Source organism: Festucalex cinctus, chromosome 4 (assembly GCF_051991245.1).
Source record: "Festucalex cinctus isolate MCC-2025b chromosome 4, RoL_Fcin_1.0, whole genome shotgun sequence".
Lineage (NCBI taxonomy): Eukaryota > Metazoa > Chordata > Actinopteri > Syngnathiformes > Syngnathidae > Festucalex > Festucalex cinctus.
The window spans coordinates 26,158,970-26,186,512 of NC_135414.1; the positions used below are offsets into that span (position 1 = coordinate 26,158,970).

General features: G+C 40.8%; 1 protein-coding gene across 2 annotated transcripts; it reads left to right on the plus strand.

Moving 5' to 3' along the window:
* The first annotated feature begins 412 nt into the window (after positions 1–412).
* Positions 413–25,969, plus strand: itsn2b (intersectin 2b). 2 transcript variants are annotated; one of them, XM_077519912.1, is made up of 41 exons: positions 413–728; positions 5,863–5,940; positions 6,729–6,821; positions 6,908–6,971; positions 7,045–7,202; positions 7,707–7,859; positions 8,529–8,574; positions 8,769–8,905; positions 9,524–9,587; positions 9,681–9,818; positions 9,901–9,989; positions 10,096–10,358; positions 10,487–10,636; positions 10,732–10,872; positions 10,959–11,046; positions 11,392–11,531; positions 12,432–12,512; positions 12,702–12,859; positions 12,937–13,715; positions 13,818–13,939; positions 14,158–14,397; positions 14,717–14,913; positions 15,230–15,285; positions 15,482–15,648; positions 15,727–15,751; positions 15,899–16,020; positions 16,166–16,262; positions 16,431–16,628; positions 19,464–19,585; positions 19,651–19,757; positions 19,852–20,035; positions 20,879–20,977; positions 21,064–21,147; positions 21,257–21,340; positions 21,451–21,513; positions 21,640–21,789; positions 21,888–22,006; positions 22,210–22,292; positions 22,376–22,459; positions 23,858–24,031; positions 24,362–25,969. In XM_077519912.1, the coding sequence occupies exons 2-41, from the start codon at positions 5,934–5,936 to the stop codon at positions 24,508–24,510; spliced, it is 5,475 nt and encodes a 1,824-aa protein (XP_077376038.1). In that variant the 5' UTR covers positions 413–728; positions 5,863–5,933; the 3' UTR covers positions 24,511–25,969. The 2 variants fall into 2 exon arrangements, with proteins under 2 accessions (XP_077376038.1, XP_077376039.1); XM_077519913.1 differs by lacking the exon at positions 12,432–12,512 and having other exon boundaries at positions 415–728.
* Positions 25,970–27,543: the final 1,574 nt, after the last annotated feature.

The window sequence follows — 27,543 nt, forward strand, 5'->3', positions numbered from 1 at the left end:
ATTATTATTATTATTATTATTATTATTATTATTATTATAGTAAAGTAGTATTTATTATTATTATTACCACGTGACATCTCAACCATTTAACCATTGCCTTATCTTTTTTTTGGGGTGTAGCTGCCCGAAGTAAATTAAGCCACTTGCCACATTCAAAATGGCGGTGAGGTTTACGTAGAGTTCATTTTCAATGCGGGTTAATATACGTTTGAAATCTGCTCGATACCTGCATTTATACTTTTGTACAAGTTAAGAGACGGTATCACTTTATGGTCGTTAACATTAACCCCGGGCCACCCACATGAATGGCTCAATAATATATTTGTGTCGTGCGTTCAAGCTTTTAAACACGAAATGAGTTTCCATCACCCATCATTCCCTTTCATTTACGTTCGTTACGTTTTATTCCTCCCCCGTGTCTCTCCTCCCACCCATGCTGGATAGACGTTAACAGCACTGCGGAGCAGCCACTCGGCAACAGGCCAGGCAGGCAGTGGTCGTCAGCCATGTTGTTGGTGTGACACACTCAGCACAGCGAGCTGTCAGCAACAGGTCCTCCCGAGAAGTCAACAGCAAAGCTAAAAACTTCAATTTCTGCCTCCCTTTCACTTCTCGTCGGACAATAACAATCGTCGGTAAAAGAGGCTTTCCCTGGAACATGATATTAACTTAGAACAAACTCGGAAATACATCTTTTTTTGACGTACAGAAAGAGAGAGCAACCAAGGGTAAGTTCAAATATTTTTAACTGTGATTAAATAGTGAAATTTAATTTCGACCGACGTATCGTGTCCCATTGCATGCAATAATGTAACACATTTAGGCAAAAGCTGCTTCATAATGACGAAGATATAAGTAGTGAAAAAGTAATAACATGAAACGGGACGTGATTGGGATGGCGAGCGCAATCGTGCTTTCGAGCAAAATTGTGACTTGGTTCACAATAAAAGGGCTGCCTAAAGTGCATATTTTACGTAACTTGGGTATCAGTGAAGGCAAGTGCAGTATTTGAAACTAGTTGAGCAGGTTGCAGGCAGCACATGGGAGATCTGAGAATGTGGCTTGCACAGTGAGGTAGGAAAAGTTCATCTCAGGGTGTTTATGGTGAAAGTACTGTAGGAAGCTTGGTTCTCAATCTTTTGAATTAAATTACTACCTAAACAATTGGTTAGCTCTCCAAAGTTCAACCATTTTGACCAACACTAAAATTCAGTGGTGTAGACCGAAGTATAAAAAAAAAAAAAAAAAAAAGACAGTAGTTTTATTCATAAAATATACCTATTATGCACAATTTGCACAGTAACACTGCACTTATATAAAGTTAAATAATAACGTACTTAAAAAAAAAAAAGTTAAACACAACTGAACTGTGTCTAGGCTTAGGTGATTGTTTACCTGTCACTAAAGGGAACCCAAGTGGCACTACTTGTAGTTCCACACTTTGAGAATCACTGCTTTATAGGACTGTTGCTAAACGCTGTGTTTGTGTACATTTGATTGTCTCATAGTGTGACAACTGCACTGGATATTATCCAAAAGAGGCACAAAGATGGCCTCTCATTACTTGGAAGATGCACTACTGACTGATAACATTACACACAGTTCAAGAGATCTATATGGTTGCCATTAAATAAAGCATTGACACAAGGTCTTTATTCCAGTATGTGCATGTATGTTTTGTGACATTTTTGTTTGGTGGTGTGCCATGAGATTTGTCTCATGTAGAATATGGGCTTGTCTCAGTAAAGTTTGTCTAAAACTGCTGTAGCAGACAGCTTTTTGCTTGCAACAGTTTTTTTTTTCTTGGCACACTTTATTTACCACTGCTACTTCCAAAGACAACAAAATATGCACATACCATGGAAACATCACTGGCTTAATGAATGCACCACCTTAAAATGCACCCAGTATAAACAGTGGGATTTCCCCACTCTTGTCATATCCTCATATATTGGCAAATCAGGGCAAGGCAAAGAAACCAAATTCGACAGGGAGAGCCTTGCCCTGCCTTGCCCTGCAGCAATGATTACGCATGCTGTGAAACACTTCAAAAGGCCCCTGCAGATTTTTCAAATGTGTTTGCTGTTGTGACGTTATAACCTATAATGCCACATGATTTAATAACATGCTATTAAAAGGGTATTTCAATCATGAGTCGTAACTGTCAAGCCGAACTCACCCAAGTTGTTTGATGCTTACTCGAGCCTTGCTGACTGGCCGCAGTATAAGATACATAAACCAAACAGCTGCAATATTAAAATGTTTGTTTGATTATGGTTTATTGCACTGCATTTTCTCTGAGCGCTTTTTTCAGTTGAACTCTGTAATGCTAAAGGTCCGGATGGGGAAAATACTGCGTCAAAGTAACTCACTGAGTAGGAGCAGGAGGAATGGGTGGTTAAAGAGACTACAAGTCCGAAATTGAGTCATCTACCAGAAATAATGTGCAGGGACAATTACATGACATGTTTCTTTGTTCTGCCAAAATGCTGCCACTATAGCTAGGCTATTGCTCGTTGCTCAAATAGTTTTTTTTTTTTTGTTTAAGTAGTCGGGTTACTCATAAGTTGAGGTTGCACTATAATTTAAGAGGCAGACACATGGGACAAGGAAGTGGGTGGATTAAATACCAAGAAAGGTTTGATGTTATTTCTCATCTCTGTCAAGTTCAGTATGACCCTCTTTTCAACATAACTGCATGGTTTATTATTAAACGATGCACTGATTGGAATAACACATCTCCAGGATTCATTGCTGCTTTTGCAACACATAGCCAATGCCAGGCAGGCTATTTATCCAACAATTCAGTGTTTTGTATATAACGAGTGAGACAGGCATGACCTTTTCAACAGCAACTGAAGCCAAATTGGAGTATTTGAGGTTTGACTTGCACAGGCAAGCCACATGTGAAATGACAGTCTGCAACAGTGTAGACGTGATAAATGGAACTACCTGATGTCTCACGAGTGACTACCAAAGGATGTCTACACTGGTCACACAATCGGTTCAAAGATGCTAAATGAAATGAATAAATAAATGAAAATAGTCAGAACCTGGCTCGATTGTAATTGCTTCATTAATTGTACAGGCAGTGTTTTAAGTTACATTTTAGAAGTACAGAATAAAACTGCAATGAACCACCGTTTATTGCGTAGGATTGAAATTTAGATAATACTGTACTATGTATTGTAGTGTGTTAGGTATGTGCAGAGGCAGTGGACAAATGTGAGGTGAACAAGCTGTCTTGTGAGTGCCTGATCTGAGTTGTAGTTTCTGCAAGTAGGGACAAATTTAGCACCTTTTTTTTCTGACAGTGTAGCATGGATACTGGCTTTCTAAGTAGGACTGCATGCTGCTATTTTTAACTTAAAGTAGTTTGTTACAGTCAAATGACAGGTGGTAACTCAATCACTGTGTATCTAGTAGGGAGTTGATCTACTGTTTGGAATCCTGCAATAAAGCAATTCTATTTATGCCGAAGCTGATGCACCATAAAAACGGAGCTTTTGTTAGAGCTTTACTTCTAGAATATTCCCCGTGTTCCATCGGGCTGCTCTTTGTGCGCTCACACTCTTTCCCACCCAGCCTACCTTGCTGTGGCTGTTGCAATGCAAATATTAAAGAGGCTACTGAATTCATGTGGAACCTCATGACTTTGACTTTGACGGAGGGCCTGTGTGTGCGTATTTGTGTGTACTCACCATATAGACAGAGACATTTTTGAAATGTTGGTGAAAACTGAGTTTGCCTACAAAGTAAGTATTTTTGGTTTGGTTTCGTCCGTCAGCCATGAACAATTTGAAGATGTCAGGCCTCCTCCTTTATGCTGTTGATATTCACTGTGATGCCGCATATTTCTTAATGGTATTTAGGCGTTATGCAAGTGATGCATACTGACTGTCTCTTTAATTGGTGCATGCAACAGAAAACAATGTGAAGGATGTTTATCAATGAGATATGAATGATCAGGTTATTGCACCATTTGGGAAACATGTTTATACTCCAGAGAGATAACGAGCTATAAACCAAAGAAGAGAAAGCATCAAGTAACTGAGACCGAGGGAGAGGACCTGACCCAAAAGAAGAGACGAGGGAAAGGGAGCAGAGCGACAGATGGCAGGCAGTAGATTAGTCCCGCTTTCCTCTTCTGTCCGTGTGGGCATCGATTGAACACAATCAGTCCAACTCCACCTTCACTTATGCCTTTCTATTTTTCCAATTTATGTTTTGACCATCTGTAATTGTATTTCCTATGAATAATTTGCCAGGCATTTTTTTGTTATGCTGTCGCGTTATAAACTTTTTTTCTCCTTGGATTGCTGTGTCACAGCCAGGCTGTCCCGCCGCCCAAGTCCATGATAGCTTCCTGTCAGCTGACTAGTGATGAGGAAATGATTGTTTCTGATTGGCGGGAAGGAAGTGTTGAGTAGAAACCCTGGAATGTGTCTCCTTTTGCTTCCTATGACTTCATCATTTGAATCTTACTAACTGACGGTGACAGGTGTTCAGCGTGGAAGCTGCAGATACAAGCAAGGCATTTGTTTCACACTGGGTAACTTTTTTTTTTTTTTTTTTTTTTTTTTTTTTCTTCTAGACTTATTGTGTCCTTTACCACACAAACCTGTTTTGTGTTGGCTTCTTTTCACCAGTACTGACGCTATTACAGGACATGTGGTACATCATTGTGACATTTGTTTATTGTAGTTAGTCTCTGTAATCATTCATGTAGAACTGTTGGGTTGTGATTATTGAGATTCGACCATATTAAGCATAATTCCCATGATTTTTTATTTTTTATTTTAACGTATGTGCAGATGTTTACAGTTACAGTTTGTTGCTTTCTTTACAGCTTTAGTTCATTCTGTGAACACTCGTATCGTGTATAATTATTTGTGTTTAGTTTGAATTGGGAGTTGGCGTCAACAACTTCAAACCTTTTTTTTTTTTTTTTTTTTTAAGGTTTACTACTTAAATTTTGTGGAGTGAGATCAGTTGAGTTCACTCACACCATTTAGGGCTGGTATCTCATATTTTTACTCCCAAGTCACACCAAATAAAGAAAAATAATGAGTCGAAAAGCGACGTCTTATATCTTGGGTCACTAAATTCAAGGTACCACTGCACTGTACACTGGAAGCTCAACACAATCCATTATGTGTTCGGAATTCAGATTATAAATTTGTTTTTTCCAATAAGAAAAACAGATTAAACTATTACCACTATAGAACATTAACTGTATAATAGTATAATATTAAGTTAACACATTGGTGGTGTTGTGTCATACATCATGACAAGTTTTATATCTCAGACATTAGAAGCATGTTTTAAGATGTAGAATAGAAATGTCATTTGTCTTGGAATGTTCTATTGTGTCACTATCACCACTTTCTTACTATACTGTTTGACAATTGACTGATGATTGTTAAACCTTTACTTGTTGAGTCATGACTCATGTTCATTCAAAGCATGTGAAAAAAAGAATGTGGTGAGAAAAATCATGTTACATAAGCTCTACTGACATAAGTCAGCATATGATTTTCAAGTCTCACATCAAGCAATAGAGATTTAATATTTTAGTATGTTTATTACAAAAGACAGCATACGTTAATCTTTCCAGTGAATGTAAATGCCATCGCTTTAGCACTAATAAAGAGGGACTGTTGGAGCCTCTCCCAGTGTGCTTTAAAAGGTTTGGGAGTTGGCTTGAGTTGCCCAAGCAGGAGAACAGGAGAAGCCCTGTTAGACTGTGCTGACTGACCAAAATCTCCCTCCTGTTTCCTGCCTGCCTCGTTCGCTCCACGGCTGCTGTGCTGTCCTCGCAGCAGTGCTGACTGATGACGGGGCTTCCACTGTGTTTTGCAGATGGCTGCAAGCAGTAGCTGAGGACACCACCGGGAGTTCATCCACTTGCTCCGTCCCCGACACCAGCAAACATGAATGGTGAGCTGGATCTTTGTTTGTTTGTATGAGTGCTCTGTGTGCGTATACGTTTGAATGAATACTCCTCGTTGTGGTAGATAGCTATGATAGATAACCATTGTGTGCAAGTAGACCTTAAAATAAACTTCATTTATAACACATGCCACATCTGCCACATTTGTTAGTTTAGTTTCGTTTTGATGTATTTAATTTTTCCATGGATTTTTTGGTCACATTTGTGGATGAAAAACGCAAAATAGAAGTGTGACAACTCTTGGTCATTATCATTAAATCAGTTTCTGTGTGTGCATGTTTAATTCTACTTTAACCCTTACCAAGTTCAGGGAGTGTCTAGTGTCTCTGCTGTTTGTGTGCCATCACCCTTTGGTGCCAAGTACTTGTTTGCTTTTCTCAGGTGAAGGTTTTGCTTCCTGGTAATGATCATCAGTGTGATTTGTTTGAACATGGCTTCCTGCGTGTTAAGGTTCTTAACGTAATGTATAATTCAGAAAGACTTAAACCGTGAGAATGAGATTATATGGACAAAAACATACATTGGCCATACAGCAATTACATCTTTTTTTTGTGCCCTGTTTGCTTCTGCAGTTTCTACTTTTCTGGAAATAGTTCCTACAAGATTTTGAAGTGTGTCTGTGAATTTTAAGGGTAGCAGATAATATGTGGGTGTCTCTTATTTTATTTTATTCTTTTAAACTCAGTCACTGCCATTGACAGGTAGGTGTTCTTTGTCTTGTTAGTCTGCCCAATACCCCTTGCTCACCTTTTTATCACATTTTTCTATATTGCAGGTGGTACAAATATGTGGGCTGTCACCCCTGAAGAGAGGAACAAGCATGACCAGCAGTTTGACACCCTCGCCCCTTCAATGGGTTATGTTTCAGGTGCATCCATACGTTCACTGTGGTTTCTTAGCTACTTTGTCCTTCTCTATTCACTAGATTTCTTGTCTCTTATTTTCTTTCTGTAGGTGAACAGGCAAGGAAGTTCTTCTTTCAATCAGGGCTACCTGCGTCAGTTCTTGCTGAGATATGGTAAAAACAGTTGTGGAACAACTAATTCCCCCCAAATCTATTCTTGAATGACAATTTTGTTGCTCAACCTTAGGTCTCTTGCTGACCTGAACAAAGATGGAAAGATGGACAGGTTGGAGTTTTCCATTGCGATGAAGCTTGTAAAGCTCAAACTCCAGGGAACACCGCTTCCTTCTACACTGCCAATCATCATGAAGCAGCCGCCTGTGCCTGCTCCCAATCCTGCCTATGGTACTGCCCATGCGTTACTTGAACTCTGAGCCAGTACCCTTTTTCACTGCATGTGACTTATTCAGCTCTACTTACTACTGACACTTACAGACCTATACTACATGGTTGCTCATTGAACGGAGCTGTAATTGTTTCAACATTGGAACACAGGCTAACGTGTTACAGTATTATAGTCCGCAGTGACACATTTCTGCAACATATTCCTGTTGACTTCCCTGTCCTCTAAAATAAAATTGTATCTTTTTACTATGGCCACACACAGTGAAGTTAATACTGTATAGGAAATGTTTGTTATTATTCATTGTTGTTATGTTAGCATGTCATGTTCTAATTCCTGTATTCAAAACTGAAAAGTTAAAGAGCAACATTAGGGCAACATGTGCTTTCAAGCAAGAGATGTACATGCAAAAATCATAAAAGAATTGAATGCAGCCTTTGGACAATTGTTGTCATGCCCGTTGTCTACTATCTAAGTAATTAACTTGTCATGTGTTTATGCCTTAGGGATGATGCCTAACATGTCCCTCATGTCTGGCACCAACATGTCCATGTTAACACCTGTGTCTATGGCAGCCCCAGGAAACACTTCTTTGCCACCAATGGCAGGCTACAACATTGGACTTCTCCAGCCAATGGCTGCTGGCACCGTGGCCACTGGTACACACTGTTTATAACTTTATTTTTTTTTAATACAGTTATTATTAGTGCTGCATTATAATGGAAAAATGTACGATATAGGTGATGATATGTGATATGGTTGTTGAATATTGTGCTATTGTTACTACTGCAATATTTAACATATACCTAAAGAATGTCATTTTTATTATCTAATGAAAGAAATACTTTTTGTGGAAAAATATGTAGGTTCAATGTATTCTTAGCTACTAATTGTAATAACATTTTTTGCAGATGTGCTTTTTATTTTGTGTTATTACTGCCCCTCAATACTGCTCACCTGGATGGCGATGCAGATATAAGGTTGCATCTGATTGATGATTGATTAAAGTCAGATTAAAGCACAAAATTTGACATGAAACATATTGTGCATCTTTGCGATATGCATATTGCACGCACGGGCCATTATTGTGATTAAATTTCTTTAATATTGTGCAGCCCTAATTAGTATCCATATAATCATGCTACTGATGTATTTTATGACACAAAAAAGTATTTGATCGGTCTGTTTTTTTTATTTTTTATTTTTTTATTTTATTACAAAATACACTATATATGAACAAAGGTTCCCCCCCTACTTCATGTAGTGTACATCTCACTTCTTGCTGATGCATCTATAAATGAATGAAATGCATATTGATGTATTTTCAGGCCTTCCGCTATCTACATCCTCCTATGGTTCTCCACTTGCATCCAGGTAGTGCACGAACACCCTGACATTTCAAATGCCCACAGCAACAGCCCTTCACATTATCCGCCTCTTATCTACTGGGGTGCTTGTAAATTATACTATACCTCATTTATTATTTATCCATCTGTAGACTGTGAGGACTGAGCCTCAGTATATTGGTGTGTTTAGACTGTATTTTTTGTATTGTTTGTCCATTACAGCGCCGCCTTGCCACTCTCCTCAATGACTGGCCAAATGGCTGCAGGCCTCGGGGAGTGGGCCGTGCCACATGCCTCCAGACTCAAATATAGGCAGCAGTTCAACATCTTGGACAAGCAGATGACTGGATACCTCACTGGTACAGTGTGTGTGAGTGCGTGTGCATGCGTGCGTGCGTGCTCACAGTGCATTTAGGTCATACAAAGCCCAACTATGTGTGGCATGCAGGCGTGGATGTTTATGAACAATGGCTGATTTCAGAAATGTTCCCTCCCTCCTTTTTCCTTTTTTTTTGCTATTTGAATTGCGTCAAGCCTTGGCTAACTTGGCAAGTGTGTATGTGCTTGTGTGTAGCTGGCTTGTTGGACCGGTTTTTCTGAAACAGCCATAATGTATTGAGACAATGAGCATTGAGCACACACCCACGCAAGCGTGACTTGCATGATGGTCAGCATAACTGTGCTTTAAAGTGTATCTCAACTTCATGCATGTCTTTAATGTAGTCTGCAGCCTCCAAGCCCTTGTACTTCTTAGTTTTATTTAGATAATGTTAGTTTTATTTAAATGTTAAAATTTCCATTAGGTAACAGTACAATACTTGAGCAGGTTGTTCAATTCTATCCCTCAAATGAAATTAGTACTAAATATAATCAGTATTGGGTTCAATACAAAAATGAAAAATGAAAATGAGGGGAAAACACATTTTAGGCAGGGTGACTATGTTTTAAAAAAAAAAAAAAAATCCATTTGTCTATAGGTCAGCAGGTGAGAGGTGCCATGGCAACCACAATGCTCAGTCAGACTCAGCTGGCCTCCATCTGGTGAGGACATAACTATGAATGTTTATGAGTGTACATTTTGTATATAGCTATTAATAAATAGTGAATGGGTGTGTGCGTATAACCTTTCTACAGGAATTTGGCCGACGTGGACAAGGACGGCAAGCTCTCGGCCGAGGAGTTCATCCTGGCCATGCATCTGGTGGATGTGGCCAAGAGCGGGCAACCACTGCCGCGAACCCTGCCAATTGAGCTGGTGCCACCCTCACAAAGGTAAGTGTAAAATAAGCCACATGACATAACTACATCAAAATGTGAGGTTATTTGGTGTCTAATATATCATCCCTTCTCCCAGGGCTGTTGCAAATGGGTCCAGCGCGTCTCACTATACAGCTCTTACTGATAATTTTGATGTTGAACCCCCACAGAAAGCCAGAAGCAACAGTTGGTTTTTTTTCTTCCTTTTTCTTTAGAATTTTAAAGAGTTTATTGGAGTTAAGAATTCTGTTTAACGTAAGTAGCACTAATTGTTGTACCTGACACCATTCAGTATCATTCGAGGACAAATTCAAAGCCAACATGGAGCTTGGTAATGCAGAGCTCGAGAAGAGACGATTGGCATTGCTGGAAGCGGAAAAAAAGGAGCAAGAGAGGCAAGCACAAAAGGCACGAGAGGCGCAAGAGCGGCGGGAGAAGGAAGCTCGTGAAGCAGAGGAGAGGAGGCGGAAAGAGGAAGAGAGACGGCTGGAGCGCCAAAGAGAGTTGGAGAGGCAGAGAGAAGAAGAACGGCAGAGAGAAATTGAAAGAAAAGAGGTGAGGCTGTTTTGAAGCTCTCACAATTAACCCTTCACATATCAGCAGTGGTTTCTGGCATATTTTTTGCTCATAACAAATTATTACTGTAGCGTCACTGTACTGTATAATGTGTTGGTTCATTACAGGCTGCACAGCGAGAGCTTGAGCGGCAAAGGAAGGAGGAATGGGAAAGGAGGAAACGAGGAGAGCTCCAAATAAAGAGGCAACAGGAGCAGGATGACATTATCCAGCTCAAAGCAAAGAAGAGGAGTCTGGAGATGGAGTTGGAAGCTGTGGTTAGTGGTGAAGAGCTACTATGGAGGGTCATTTGCAAAAGCATTGCCAACCTTGGTGGAGGTGTCAGGTCATTCTCTGTGTCTTAACACTGAAGGGTAACAAACAGCGTCAAATTTCTGACCGTCTGCGGGACATTCAAAACAAGAAGAAGCTTCCCAAGACTGAGCTGGACCTAATCAATCAGAGGAAAGATGGGCGCCAACAAGACATCAAAAACCTTCAGAAACAGATTGAGGTTAGTCCCTATTTGTTTCAAACTGTTTGTGATTCCCATTTTCTTTAGTGAGAACATCAAAACTATTTGCATTCACTCTTTAATAGGAGTTCCAGAGGAAATTGTCCCAATTGACTCCAGAACAGAAGAGGTTGACGGACACACTCCAAAGCATGGCTGTGAATAACCTGTCCGGTTGGTATTGGTGGAGCACTGCTTTGCACAGCTCGTGAAGTTCTACTATTAACTATATTTTTGCAGTATTATTTTCCTAGCAAACTGATACAAATTATGTCAGAAGAGCAACAGAAATGAACACAGCGGTTAACAAAAAGCAATGAAAACACTGTCGTAAAAGTTCAAATGCATTGATTACCCATCAGGCAATTTGCTATAATTTTGCTTCATAAAATTATTCTAAGCAGATTCTATAATATTTAGGCATTGTGGTGTCAGATTAAAAGCAATTTACAAACATAATTTATTAGCGTGCGAAAGGGAAATATCAGCTCATTATGCTGTCTCATCCTATGCTTGTAGTGTCCACCATCTCCAACCTGAAGCTCAGTGTTACCCAGAAGCGTGGTACATGCACAAAACTGAAAGATCAGTTGGAAGCCCTTGAGAGAGAAACTGCTGCCAAACTGGAAGAGCTGGACCGGTATAACAAAAGCATGCAGGTAGCATACAGCAACATCACAGCAATGTGACATGGTATCAGTTAAAACCCTGCAGTCACATGAAGCAGTGACTCACTGTGACTGTGTGTATGGGTCACACAACATCGCGATTCCTCATATAGCGGCCAAGGGCATTTATTTACCGTAGTCTACTGCAGATGGACAGATGGGGGATAGATTATAAGTGGGGGAGAGAATGTTTGTTCGCGAGGAAACTTAATTTGTACAAATGCAAAATTAGAAGCACCCTCCCCCCCCTAACGCTTTGTGGTAAAAATAGTGTGTTACAGTGTGTTACAATATGTGTAAAGTTAAATTGGAGTTTAGAACAATATAAAAATGACTTATGAATGACTGAAAGGACAAGAAGTGGGGTAGTCTGGGAAAAACTAATAAGTTCAATTGTTCACTGCAATATATACATGGACGCAGCTACTTGCTGAACAAGCATGTGTTGACTTTACTGGAATGCTAATTGCCAGAAAAGGTGCCATTTCTATACTATAATACTTAAGGTAACCCGTTTACAGCATTGGTTATTTTCCCACATTTAAATTCATCTGAGAGACGCTATCTGTGCTTCAGTGCTGCTGTTTTGGTTATCAACAGAGTTCCAGTTTTTCAGCAGTTAACACTTGTATGTCTGTGAAAAAAGTAGCGTCTATGAACTAAGGTAATGTTATTTCCCGTGTTTTTGTTCTTTTTTTTTTCCACGTTTTTTTTCCGATTTGGGGGAGAGTAGCTTATGTCCCGTAGAGATTTTGCTTATGATGTTCTGTGACCAACTTGCTTCCTCTTTTTCTCATGTTGTCATATCTTTTGCTACAAGCAACCATTTGCTTATTTCTTCTGCACCTTCCTCCTGTCCTCCTGTCGCACATCATTCTCGTAACTCTGCAGCATGTGGGTGCTAACGACGCTTTGCTTCAGGCGGTCGTCTCACTGCTCGCCTGCCTGCGTAATCTCTTCTACCTGCTGAAGGTTTTCATTCTCCTTTTCATTCTCAACTTTGAATATCTTTTTATTAGCTGGTGTCAATGCCTATCACACCCTTTGTTGAGCTTTGACACCCCAACACACAAGTCCTTTTAACACTCATGCATTTGTGCAAACTTTGATGAGCTCACTGAGGGTGGTCACGTCACAACTCGCTGTTTTCATGTGCATCAGGAACTGAGGGAGAGCCAGCAAAAGCAGCAGGCAGCACTTGAGAACCTGCGTAGTATCAAAGAGAACAAAAAGCAAGAGCTGATTAGGAAGAAGGAGGAGCATGAGGAAAGAAGGAAACAGGAAGAAGAGAGGAGACGGCAGGAAGAAGAAGCTCAAAGGTCTTTGACACTTTCACACTGAAATCCCATCAAACCTCACGTGATTCCTCGCGTTGATGTTTTCATCTGTTTTGCAGGCTTATCAAGCTAGAAAAGGAGCGTCAGTGGAAGGAGAAGTTGAGGAGGGACGAGGAGGAAAGCCAGAGGAGACTTCAGGAGGAACGTGAGGCCAAACAAAGGGAGGAGGAGGAGAAAGAAAGGCAAGCTCTCATCCAGGCAGCGAAGTTGGAGGCCGAACGAGAACGCAGGGCAAAGGAGGAGGCGGAACGGAAGCGTAGAGAAGAAGAGGAGAGGAAGAAAAGGGAGGAAGAGGAACGCCAGAGGCAAGCAGAGAGACGGAGGCAGGAAGAAGAGAGGAGAAAACTGGAGGAGGAACGGAGGCAGTTGGAGGCTGAGAGAAGGAAGCTGGAGGAGGATAAAAGGATGGAGGAAAAGAGAAAGAAAGAGGAGGAGGAGCGACTGAAGCGGGAGGAGGAAAGGAGGAGGCTGGAGGAAGAACGTCAAAGAAAGCGAGAGCAGGAGGCAGAGGAGAGGAGGCGGCTTGAAGAGGAACGCAGACTGGAGAGGGAGCGGGTGGAGGAGGAAAGGCGGAAACAGAGGGCCGCCCAGGCAGCCATCCGAGACTCTGAAGAGAGGAAGAGGTTGGAGGAGGAAGAGAAACGGAAGCTTCAGCAGCAACAGGAGGAAGATTGGAGAAGGCGTGAGGAGGAAAGAAAAAGAGCAGAGTTGGATAGAAAGAGAAAGGTGGAAGAAGAAGAAAAGAAGAGAAGGGAGCATCATCAGTCAAGTGGAGGAGGCAAGATTGACATTCAAGAGAAGCTGAACTCTCTGCTTCGAGGACTGGAGGAGCGGAAAGGTAAGTCAAAACTTTGCCATCAATTTACGATATATGAAAAGTTGTATGATAAATGAAAAGGAGCTTCTATGTTTAATTTATATTCCTCATGTGCAACCATAGGCCGGCAACCAAGGGTCATGCAACCCAGGAATTCGGTGGCTCTTACGCCCTTCAGGGCACTTTATCCTTTCACTGCGCGAAACCATGAAGAGCTCACTTTTAACGCAGATGAAATCATCGAGGTACGGTTGCAATATGCTTCACAAAGGCTGCCCACCAAGATCAGATCAATGATAAGCTTTCCACTAAGACTACCTATATGAAATTGGATAGCTGTATATGTACATAGAATTATTATTATTATTATTATTATTATTATTATTACTATTATTTTAGTCTGTGTGAAATTGAATGAAACCCCTTCCTCCTAACTTCCAAACTTTCTGTCCTCCTCTGTCAGGTGGATGAGACCGTGGAGCCAGAGGAGGGTTGGTTGTATGGGACCAGGCAGGGTCAGATGGGTTGGTTCCCAAAGAGCTACGTGGAAAGGGTGGGACCGTCTGACTCGACAGCCCCTGCACCACCTCCAAAATTGCCCATTCAGTCGCAACTCTCTAATGCTCTTGAAGCGGCAAAGGTAGCTGGGACTAAATCTGCCTTCACCCCAACACACTCTCCGAACCCCACCACAGCAGGACAGGTAAGACCTTTTTGGTCATTTTTGTCCTAACCCCACTAAGCGTACAGTTTAGTGAAATTTGTACAGTTGGCATTTTTGGGTTTTCTATGTCAAAAGTGCATTGGAATAGTAAGAAGGTATCATAACACACATGCCAAAAGAGCAAATTAAGAGCTGCATAGTTGTCTTTGGGATGCGAAAACATCTTTAGCTGACAGCTTACCTGCTACATGCCAAACGACACCATGTCAAGCCAATCTGAACTCTGCCACATCAAAGACAGTTTCCAGCATCTAAACTTATCTAAATACTTCCGGGTTTTTTTTTTTTCGTTTATCAGCAGGTTGTAGGGAACCTGCTCGCCCAGGCCCTGTGCTCCTGGACTGCAAAGACAGACAACCATCTAAACTTCAATAAGGACGATGTGATTCAAGTGTTGGAACAGCAGGACAGCTGGTGGTTGGGAAACCTGAACGGAGAAAAAGGCTGGTTCCCCAAGTCCTACGTCACACTTCTGGGAGAAGACGACAGTTCAGAGTATGTATGCAAATACGCAAAATAGGAACAGGAGTCGTGCTTGTTTTGTAACATATTTAAAAAAGGGATTTTTCTGAGTCACACAAATCATTGTTTGGGCTGACATAGACTCACTACTCACTCATAACCTTGGTAACTCTTTACACAATAGATAAATTCAAGTCATAACAAAGCAAGTTTATTTCAGCAGCTCTAGGACATAACATTAACAACACTTTGGATAATTTTCAGACACTCACTGGCATGCAAACACTGTTAATGAGCTATTACAAAACTTCAGAGTATTTTGAATTTTTTTTTGTGTTTTTGTTTACAGTATGAAGAACGCCACATCCAGTGCCTCAGAGACGAGTAACAGTCAGCAATTTGAAGGTGAACTCATCTACCTTGAATATGAGGTTGTGAACAGTACAATTTTGATTTCTTTCTTTCAAATCGGACTCAGGCCTTGATCATATGCGGATATAAATCGGATGTGTATGCAATTTTTCTTCCTAACAATAGAGTAAAAGTTAGTGGTTATAGCTTGATTTCTGACTTCAAGCTTTCCATCGCTTTTGCTCTTCAGAGTATACGGCGTTATACGCATATGAGTCATCAGAGCCTTCAGATCTGACGTTTAGAGAGGGCGATGTGATCTTGGTGACCAAGAAAGATAGAGAGTGGTGGACTGGCACCATTGGCGACCGCTCTGGTGCCTTTCCCGGCACCTACGTCAAACCTAAAGAGGCAGATGTAAGGATTTTCGACCACTACTCTTGTTTCTGACACGTATTACATGTATTATTAAAACATTTTATTTGTGTTTCTCAGACAAACACATCTGCGAAGAAGCCAGGTCAGTATCTTTACTCTTATTATGATATTACACTCTCTGTGCCCATGCCATAATATTACAGCTCCTGTTTGTTTGTTTGTTTGTTTGTTTGTTTTTGTATTTTTTTTTTTTTTACCCTGAAGTTTTCCCCTATTTCTTCTTGCACAGAGATTGGAAAGGTGACCAGATCCCACACCTCCAATGTACCTGGGCAGCTGAACCTGGAGAATGGTCAGCTCATTGTCGTTCTCAGCAAGGACGTGTCAGGCTGGTGGCTCGGTGAGCTGCAGGTCAGTAGTGCTCAAGTGATCCACATCTCGACAGTAGATGGCAGCAAATGATTTCACAAGTATACTCGGCATTTTATATTTAAAGCCTGTCTCTTGTCTGCTGAATGTTTTGATAGTTTTCTTTGCATGTGTGCTTTGATAACAGGCCCGTGGCAAAAAGCGTCAGAAGGGATGGTTTCCTTCCTCACATATCCAGATATTGGGGTCTAGTAGTGGCAAATCCACACCAGCAGTCCAGTCAGGTAAAATGCACATCATTTCAAAGCTTAATGCAGTGGGTTCACTGTACTACAATAGTAGTAATGTCACGATTACAGTAATTATGTCTAAAAAACACATACAGGTCTTAGATATGAAATAATTGGTGACGGTAATGATGTTGGGCTCATTGACATTGTCCGTTTGTCAAGGAGTGTGCCAAGTGATCGCCATCTACGACTATACAGCTGCCAACAAGGACGAACTGAGTTTCTCGGCCAATCAGCTGATCACTGTCCTCGACAAGAACAACCCAGACTGGTGGAAGGGCGAAGTCAATGGGGCTACTGGGTTGTTCCCCACCAATTACGTTAAGATGACCACGGGAGACGGTGACCCCAGTCACCAGTGTAAGTAATGCACTTGCACATGACCGCACCCTTAAGTCATCGTCGTCCTCGCCGTAGTATATAACGGTGAACCTTTCTCTCCATGTAAAAATGTTTCATGTGGCTTGTGGGAGCTGTTCTATCACCGTTGCACTTTGCATGCAATCTTCTTCTTGGTTTATGCTCCTTTGCACAGCATATTACAAACCAAGGCGTTGCTGTAGATAATTTGACATTGCTAGATGCAAATTGTTAAAACATAGAACCAAGTAAACATAAAACCTACTAGGATATTTTATACTTAATAACACAGTGGAACCTCTGAATTACAACACAATCCGTTTCAGGAAAATGCATCCTCAGGTTTGTTCAAATTTCGAATGTTTTCACCAAAGGAAATAAAGGAAACTGAAGTAATCAATTCCAGGTGCAAACTGTTGCCATCATAGAACCTTTGGCAAACATGGATCAGCTCTTCAAAGTAAGACTAATTTGAGTCCTATACTTTTTTGTCTGCAATTATTATGAGTCACTGACCAGCCAGGATAAACACAAGACTTTACATTCCAATACATTATGTCTCTGGTGCTGTGTTCAACACACTTCTGCACTCAGGGAAAAGAAGCACACTAGCTAAATGTATCATTTCAATGCCCAATGATCTGAAATCAGTTGAAGATTTGCTTTCCCATATTAACTTGTGCACGATGTTAGTCAGCCAACGCAGTACAACCTGGTGGGTTGGATTTGAGAGGTTTCACTATATTATACACTATCTTATACCTAATACTCAAAACAGGACCCTTACAGTCCCACCATGGGGAAACTCACATTGTGATGACAGCCTCAGGAGCAACTTATCTTCCTCAAGGATACTTCAACAAGTCTGAGGGGAACCAAAATCTTCCTATTGCTTGATGGCCACTCCTCCCCTCCCCTTCAACTATGCCGCCCACCCAGCAACTCATGAGTTAAGGAGATTTTTTTTTTTTTTCACTGCATCAGCGCTTGTAGGGATTCTTATCCATCAAAGATGGAGTTCTACTTGCTTTTTAGCTTTTAATCTCTGCTTTCCGTCCCAACTCTTCCTCTGTTGCTTCTTGCTGACTCTCACCTTCTCTTCTTTCCTCATTTCCCCACTTGTTGCCCCTCCCACCCACTTGCCTTCTTTTCTCCTTCTAGGATGGTAGAACGAGCTCCACCTCCTCTCCTTCTCCCGACTTCAGAGAGACCCACTATTATTGCACACTGCTCTGATGGAGTAGTATTTGGGTGCCTGGACCGTGCCACTCAATCTACTGACAACTCTCACTTAAGCACTATAATGTTTTGGAAGCTTCTTCAAGCTCTGAGAGGCTCTTTGGGACTCTGATGCAATAAGCCTTTGTGCCTTTTCTAAAACAAATGAGCAAAGGAAGAGAGAGAGAGAGACAGATAGTGGGTCTCTCTATGGTTTACATTTTTGTACCCCATGTGTTTTGCGGCCAATCTTCTTCTTGTTCAGCATCTCTTCTCTCTTTTTGGGGGGTGTCAACAGTTTTTCTCACGGGGATGCGTCCGTACATGTTATCCAAACTTTTATCACCTTTACGTTTTTTTAGTGCCTTCTTAATTGTCCTCAGTGGAAGTGGAAGAAAATGTTTGCTTGCAAGACCATCATATTGATTTTTATTAACAGCATGCAAGCTTGAGGGAAAACCTATGTCTAGTGCGCTGCCATGCTGTGCTAATGCAAGAAAGGGGACTTTTCTGCTTAGATTATAATTTTTTGATTATTTCAGAATGATCTGGCTCAATGTATTGCAAGCTCTCCTCAGATTTAATGATAAAAGAAAACAGGGTAAAATGCACTGGTTGCAATGATGTGTATTTATTTTCTTTGGGTTCTGCCTTAAAACATTAAAGCTTTGTTGAATTTCACACTTAAGTGTTAGTGTTATTATTCCTGTATACAGTATATTCTTCAGGTGCGTACGTAACGTGTGTGGGAGCTTGCATTCATGTGTGTGGGTGTGTGAGTGTATCAGCAGCAGAAACCTGGAACTGTTTCAGTAACCCACAACTGAATCGACTAAGTCAACACGGTTGATGATGTTTGTCAAAAGGACCATTTACAAACCACAGATACCCCCCTTTTTTGTTCTTAAACCCTATTTTTTTTCAATGAGGATTTTTGTCAGTTTCAAATATCTAAAATTATTGCCTCATCTAAACTTTTTTTTTTTTTTTTTCTCCCTATGGCTGTATAACGAAACCAACAACCTTTTTGCTCCTAACATGCCACCATGAACTAAAAGAATCCCTCTCCCTGTTTTGGTACAAACAGATTTATTTTGCGCATGGAAACATTTGTAATCCGTCACCAGCAACACTGAGAAAACACCCGGAAGGTGAGAGAGACAAAGACGACAGGGTTGACTAGACTGACAAGTAATATGTGGGAAGACCGGGACTAAGAAAATACAATTTTTTTGCATGTATGTGATACATAGTTCAGCTGATGACGTTAGAGAGCAGATTTCATTTTTTAAACCTCTGGGATGAGGTTACTAGTGACTGTGTGGTTAGAGAAGCAGAAAGAAGAAGAACGAGTTTGGGCTGCACACAAATGTTAAATCATGCATCCGGTAAGTATACGTGTTGTCTTCCTATTATTCCGAACAGAAGAAGCGACATCTCAAAGTTGAGCCGGATTACTGTTTTGTCTAAATATCCATGAGGAGGCAGTGTATGCATTGTCAAATTGCTGCTGTGATTCAGTAGAAGTGGTCAGTTAGAGTGACTTGCCATTTTTGTTTTTCCTTTGTTTTTGCATCCAAAATACCCCGTCTCGTCTGTGTTTTATGTGTCCTGTAGGGTGCGCAGACCTGACCAGCTTGGACTCGCTGAGCCCACTCGAGAAGAAGAGGCAAGGCTACATTCATGAGCTGCTACAGACTGAGGAAAGATACGTGGAGGACTTGCAGACGGTGCTCGAGGTGCGACAAAGCAAACCATGTTAATGGTACGTCTGCATGGAAAATATCTGTGGTGCTCTTTGTAGGTTTTCCATAAGCCCATGTCGGAATCTGGACGACTGACTGATGCGGAGATGAACATGATCTTTGCCAACTGGAAAGATCTGATTGCCTGCAACACGAAACTTCTCAGGTTAGGGCTGCATCCTCTAGAAGAGCCTTTAGAAATATTTCTAGTGTGCTTCAATCCTCACAATACGGATTCTTACTGTCTTTTTTTTTTTCAGGGCGTTGTCGGCTCGAAAGAAGAGCGGCGGGGAGAACATGCCGGTGCAGATGGTGGGAGACATTCTGGTTGCGGAGCTGTCCCACATGCATCCGTACATCCACTTCTGCTCGTGTCAGATTAATGGAGCCGCGCTGCTGCAGACTCGCACCGACAACGAGCCTGACTTCAAGGGGTTCCTGAAGGTAGGAAGGAGCATCTTGAGGTCTCCGTGCCACTGAAAAGTTATTTTATGCATTTTTGTTTAGGCATTCTAAATGTATATTGGTATATTTTTAGTGCTCTGTTTTTATACGCACTTGATTATTACTACTCTTTGTCTGCAGTGCAAAAATGTGTTTCCTGAAATTTGTCCAATGAAATCAGGAATGTATATAATTTACAAATTTCACATTTGGCAGCAGATTAAAAAATAAAAAAACTTTGTACCGTAGATAAACGTCCAATACTTTTGTCCCATCCCTATTGTATAGAGGTGCATCTCTATAAATTACAATGTTGTAGAAAATGTCATTTATTTCAGCAGTTCAACTTGGGGAAGATGAAAAAAAGTGAAACTCCATGTTAATGTCGAGTCACCTCATGCAGTAAAATATTTCTAGATTTTATTGTTTGTAATTTTGGTGATCATTGCATACAGCTAACAAAACGTAGTTCACCAGCTCAAGAAATTACAAAATTATGAGAACCAATGAAAATGTTTTTATATAGAAATTAAGTAATAATTTCACTTCTTCTGTGTTTGATGAGTTTGTATAGTATGAAGTGCACTTTTTTTTTAATTGGCGCGACTAATATAATAAATGGAAATTTTCAAATTTTCCAGTTTATTATTATTATTATTATTATTATTATTTTATTATTTTTTTGGCATAGTCATTGAAAAGCATAGAAAAAATGCACTACATTACAATACAGGGAAAATATTTAAGCCTTGGCATAGGTTTTCACTGAATGAACGCCCATGTTTTTAAAGCTAACCATTTGTGGCATTTCTTCTATTATTTATCTTTGCTGTCATTTGTCAGAAAATCGGCTCAGACTACAGATGTAAAGGGATGCCACTGTCCAGCTTTCTCCTCAAACCCATGCAGAGGATCACACGCTACCCACTGCACATCAAAAGTGTACGCATGCCCACGTGCTACTTGCGCGCATCATTGTGTCCAATGAGATCAGAAACATTCTCATTATTTGTGTCATCTTTCACTAGATTTTGGAGTGCACTGCGGATGGTCACGCTGACAGAGGTCCTTTAAAAGAAGCTCTGGAGAGGGCGGAGGAACTTTGTCAACAGGTGTGTAATCATCATATACTGTATGGAATTGTACCACGAAGCAATTTGAGTATCCATCAGACACACTTGCTTTTTGATCATTTTGACACTGATCTGTTGTGCCAACCAGGTCAATGAAGGTGTGAGAGATACGGAGAACTCCGATAGGCTGGAGTGGATGCAGAGTCATGTCCAGTGTGAAGGCGCAGCTGAGGTACAGTGTTAAGTTCTGAAATGCAATTTGAGTTCATGTATAAATCACCCCCACCCACTAAAAAAAACAAAAAAAAAAACATCTAAAAATCTTTTTATTTCTTTCCACAGAATATTGTTTTTAACTCTATCACCAACTGTTTGGGCCCAAGAAAATTACTCCACAGTGGCAAGGTGACTGATGTTAATATAAACCCCTCGACTGTCACACAAACGTTCCAGCCACTATTCAACCATGCTATGCTTATTTCATATTTTGGCTGAATGCTAATTTGCAGTTGTTGTTTGTTATTTTGCAAGATGTACAAAACAAAGAGCAACAAGGAACTTTGGGCCTTCCTCTTCAACGACTTCCTGCTCTTGACTCAATCGGGGAAGCAGTTCACCTCGTCTGGCATTGATAAGCTGTTCAGCACCAAGAACAACGGGCAGCTCAAAATGTATAAGCCGGTACGTTTACACAATATTGTCCTCTCAGTCAGCCTGACAGTTGTACTATTATTTCTTTCTGTTTTGCATTGATATCTTTGGGCCGTGTTTTCCTGCAGCCCGTTATGCTTAATGAAGTTCTGGTGAAGCTGCCGGATCCTTCCAGTGACGAACCCGTCTTCCACATCTCTCACATCGACACGGTTTACGTACTGAGGACGGACAACATCAATGAACGGTAGATATGCGCACAAAGAACGGCATGTTGTGCAAAACGACCTGAAACGTTGAACATGTGCATTCCAAATCTTAAAGATTGCATCTGTGTTTTTTTTGGCTCATCCTGAACTTTGACCCGAAAGCTGTATATCACAAACTTTTTATGAGCTAGCGTACGCGTCGGGCAGTCTAAATGATTGCTGTGATATTTTGTGTTTGCAGGACAGCCTGGGTTCAGAAGATCAAGGCAGCGTCTGAAGAATACATCGCGATGGAAAAGAAAAAGCGTGACAGGGCCTACCACTGTAAGCGTCTCACACACTCTCGTCTCTATTACAGCTAATGTGACACACCCGGCAGATGAATGACTCCTTGCTGGTCCTTTTAGCTCGCTCCGTGAAGGGAAATGGAATCGGCAGGCTCCTCGTCACAATCTTGGAAGCCACAGAGCTGAAGGCAGTCCGGTCCAATGGTGAGTTGTGAAGACATTTGCACTCGAATACCACATAATTGCTTTAGTTTTTCTTGCTCGGCCCATTGATTAGTGTGATGAAATATTTTAGAGGCTTTTTAACTCATTCCTTCCCCTCCACGAGTTAACTCGGGTATTTAACTCTTTGACCGCCAAAAACGTTTAATAACGATCAGTAAAATCACGACGTATGTCACCATAAATGTTAAATGACGTCAACTAAGTTTTTTATTTTATTTTTTTTCTCAGTGCAACGTCTAAGTGCAGCACTGCCTGGTCAATGGGTTGTGGAATCAAAAACACTCTATGGCCAGCAGATGGAAGCATTGAATCTCTTTTTGTGAACGATCAAAGCCTTTGTCATATCAAAGTTGTTGTTTTTTTATAACGTGTGGCAGTAAAAGAGTTAATATATGTGCTCGCCCCCATCCACGAATTAACTTGGGTTTTGCGTTTTTTTTTTAATGCACTGTACGTATGAGAACCTCATGCAAGTCCCCAGGAAGTATTGAGCTGAAAAAATAATTGTAATGAGGTGTAGTTGCCAGCAGATGGCCACAGTAGCTTTGATCAGAGGAGGGCCAGCATGGAGGGGGCGTGGAAGAAGCCCACAGTAAGCGGACAAGGAAGAATGTGGAGACGCATTAGCTTAGCAATTTGTTAAGACGTGGGAAGCCACCGGGCGATCGCGCGTCTGAATTTCCCGTTCACCATATGACGCTTCCTGGGCAAACTGCATCGAGGTATGACGCCACATTGATCGAAAGACGCCACACAGCAATCGTCATTTTGCTTTTTACCTGAAACGTCCCCTCGTCAATCCACCGGCTTCTCCGGACTTCCGCATTCACTGGATGAATCACCGTGGGCAAACATATTCACGCCACTGATCAAAGACGGGCAAGCGGCGTTGCCAATCGCCATGTAGGTAAGCACGAACTTGGTAGCATGCTAAATTTCACAACTTCAAGATGACTTTTTCACTGTACATCTATCAGCTCACGTCATATGATGCCTATACTATCCATTGCCTCGTGTGTTATACTGTATAGCATCTTTTCACAAAACCCTCGATCTCTCCGTTATTTTTGTCAAAACAGGATTTTCGGTGAAACTTGCCTCTCTTCTACTGCTGATTACTCAGGAATGACAAATGCTATAGAGAAACATTTTTTTTTATCTGATGAAAGATGAGGTTTTAAGCGTTCTTTTGGTGGTCCCATGTTTAGATACCCATAGAACACAATATTCTGTAGGCCGTCAAAAATGGGGTAAAACCTTGTAAAATGGTTGTCACTGAGGGGATGACAGCGCTGCAAATGGCTGGCATTCAATGAGTTAAGGAACTTCCTCTTTCTTTTGACCTTCGTCATCCTTCCCGCCGTCTCCCCACTGCAGGTAAAATGAATCCGTACTGTGAGGTGACCATGGGAGCTCAGGTCTTCACGTCCCGAACGCTCAACGACACCGTGTACCCCAAGTGGAACTTCAACTGTCAATTCCAAATCAAGGACGTCTACCAAGATGTCCTCAGCATCACTATATTTGAGAGAGACCTCTTTGCTCCTGATGGTCAGTTCCCGTCTTCATCGTCCTGCCTCTTTGCTTCACATAGCCAATCCTGATTAACATCTAGTCATTTTGCAGATGAGAAGTAAACTTGCAAACCATGTTTATTTGTTTTCTATTGTGGATATTTTTCTTTTTACTATATGGGTCTTGTAACATAACATCTCCCACAAAAAAAATGTTCACCGTATATCATCTTAACAGATCCAGAGATGTTTTTGTATTAAATTTTGGTGAACGGATCTTTTTTTTTTTTTTTTTCAACCCAATTTAGAACAAATCTGTATAAAAACAACAAAAAAATCACTTGGAATGTTTATCTTCTCTTCTCAGAATTCCTGGGACGGACGGAGGTTCCCGTGGGGACCATAAAGAAAGAGCTGGAGAGCAAGGGTCCCGTAACGCGGCGTCTTCTGCTGCACGAGGTGCCCACCGGGGAAGTGTGGGTGCGCCTCGACCTGCAGCTCTTTAATGGCAAATAGCTCAACCTCGTGCTGCCTTTGCCACTGGATAACTCTCCCTCCGCTTGGCATTCTTAATATTGTGATGAAGGAAGGCAGAAAAATCTGTCCAATGTTACCCCAATCCTCCAGAAGGGCTACAAGTATATTCTTTTTGCTTTGGATGAAAAAAGGGAATATTGATGAATCCTGAATGAAGCTACTATTCTCATATGGTGATTCAGTGCAAAGTCCACTAAACAAGTTGCACTTGGACCAGTCTGAAACAAGCATGACTGATGGTTTTGCTGACATCTCCACCATTCTGTCATGAAAACATTTTCAGGGTTAGCACTGGCTTCAACACACTCCACTGCTGTAGATAGAAGATCTCAGGATATGTCATTCTGGGCCCAGTTACTGTAAAGGACTTTGTCTGTGTCTGCAATCATTTGCATGTTTTGCTCAGTCCTTGTTTTCCCAACTTTTTATTGTGGGGACCCAAGAAAAATGCTCTTTTTAACTTGTGAAACTGTATGTGTGATGTAACAATCAGTTTGTATGTAACAAAATGTATATTTTGTTGATAAGAGCAAAAGGGACACACTGCTGTTCACCATATACTGTATACTGTGGTTAGGTCAGGCCATTTTGTTTTCATGTGATTTCGTAGTAGTAAAATCACAGCCATTTTTATTTTTTTTTTTAAGGAGTTTTGACACACTTAAGTGTTCAAAACTGTGGGTAACAATTTAAAGGTCTTTAATTTCGCTGGGACATTAATTAGGTTTGTTTGGTGATTCCCCTTTTTGTTTTATTTTTAATTTTGACATTGTCTGGTATGCTCCTTTAGTTTCCCCCTGTCTCAAAGTCCTTTACAAACATCTTTTAGATTCAAGCTGAAACTTATGAAGTGGCTGTGCAATAATAATATAATAATTCTCTTTCATGTAATGTTAGAAGTGAATCCTGCTAATGTTTATTTACAGCAAGTGTCGCACTTGCTGAAATTTTCACTTTTATCTGACAAATTTATAGTGTGACTTTCTGTTCTTCCAGCCCACCACAGATTTGAATGTCAACCCACCCTCAACGAGTGCCTACCGGGGTCTGCATCTTAATTACAATTTGTATTTATTTCTTAAGTTATGTGTGGAGCTCTTCAAAGGTATCGTGCGACCCTTGTCATCTTGCATAATCACGTTTGGGATCGTTTTTAGGGTTGGTGATGCATGTTATTACCGTGTTTTCTGTAGTTGTTGAGTTTTGCTTTAAGTCGACACTGCCACTCGCTTGTTAGGTCAATCAAGTTGTTTTTATTTCCTTTATTAACTTCGTTGATTTGAATTTTCTTTTCTTTTCTTTTTCGCACAGACTGCCAAAGTGCTCCGAATAGACTTGTGAAACATGTTTGGTTCGTTTTTTTGCAACCATCTGTCTGTTTACCTGCTGTTTGTACTCAATCAGGGGTTCCTGATTCAAATTAAAGATATTAAAAGTGGCCAGACTTCTACATTATTTGAAAAGCTCACAAAAACTTCTTTAGGCACTCCACAGTTAGGAATTCCAAGTTTGAATGTTTCACTGATGGGTTATTATGTTTAGAACAGGTAAACTGAAATCTGGTATATTCATCCATCCATTTGACTTCATTTTATTTATTTTTACTATGCCTCTTGTTCTCGTTATGGGGAACATATAAAGACAATCATTCATGCGGGAATAATTTTTCAAAGCAAATGTTACTTAATTTTGTTTTATTTTGAATCAATTTTTTAAGCACAGACAGGGAATGAGTTTTGGAAGAGTAGAGTGCACAAATAGACCTCATTAAGTCCTTCTTCACCCTCCACTTGTTCCGGGTGCACGGGAGCAACAGCGATTGCGTAACCACACTGACAGTGGCTGCGAGAGAGGCTGACAAACACATACACACGCTCACAGCTGTGCAACACAAATCAGCTGGGATCAACCTTCTGTGCCGCCTAGTTGGGGGTCTTTAATGCTGTGGGGATAACATTGCTATTAGTGACTCGTTCTCCGTTTAAGACTGAAACTAAATTATACATAAAGCGGTATTGTCGAGTTTGAGAATTGAACGTCAAGCAATCCTTTTTGTAAGTGTTGCTTGATCCGTTTGATTGTGTACATTCGTACCTTGAGATACGAGTTCGAGCAAGCTTTTAATTATTGTACCTTGGCCACCTGGGGGCAGTATTTTGTAGACTAGTTGTTCTCAACCGCATCTTCCTGTTGCAGTTTCGATCCACTTTCATTAAGGTTAAGAACACTAATTTTGTTGTTTAAAAATAGCCTAGGAAAATACATGTACAGTTACAGTATGTTATATTTTTAAATGCTGTTTCAAATGACTGACTATAACGCCAGAAGCATATTAGCTTGACCCATTTGAGCCAAAGGTTGAGCTGCGGTTATACAGTAAGTAATCTATCAACTAGAGCACAAGTGAGCAACTGTCTTTTACCGCATACGTTTCATGTGGGAACTTGGTACACCTCCATTTTTGTACTTCAAAAATTGCTTTTTTTTTTAAAAAACAAACAAACTGACTTTCTATAGCCTAAGGCAAAAAAGCGATGTGGTTTAAACATGAAATATTTTGTGTTTTATATTTAGTTCGGCAGGTAACTAATTGGGAATGGTAATAAACACCTTGAAGACCCCTTTTGAAGAATTGTTTATCCGCCACATTGCTGCTTGTTATGACGCGAGTTGTGTTCATTGCCACCATACAGCAGCGCTCATATCTCGAAAATTTACACAAAGCAAAGATATCAGCCAAATGACGGTACGTATCTTAAAATTTTTTTTTTATTTACGTCAGTCCCTTATTTTTGCATGTAATAGATATTTCACTAAAATAAACTGACGTCTCATGATTTGCCATCATTTTGCATGATGTTTTGAGCTCCTTTTGTCTGAATTTTCCCGCATATCCTTCCAGAAAATCTTGAGCTCCATACAGTACTGTTTGTATGACATCAGAAGTGCCACGGTGCCAATACATCTGTTGATATTGTGTATATAATTCATATCTCCTGTAGGGTTCTCTCT

Bases quoted from the DNA above. Each gene is read 5' to 3' on its own strand.
- itsn2b (XM_077519912.1), top strand. The intron at 12,860-12,936 runs GTCTTTGACACT...TCTGTTTTGCAG, and splicing joins CAGGAAGAAGAAGCTCAAAG to GCTTATCAAGCTAGAAAAGG. The intron at 21,341-21,450 runs GTACAGTGTTAA...TTCTTTCCACAG, and splicing joins AGTGTGAAGGCGCAGCTGAG to AATATTGTTTTTAACTCTAT.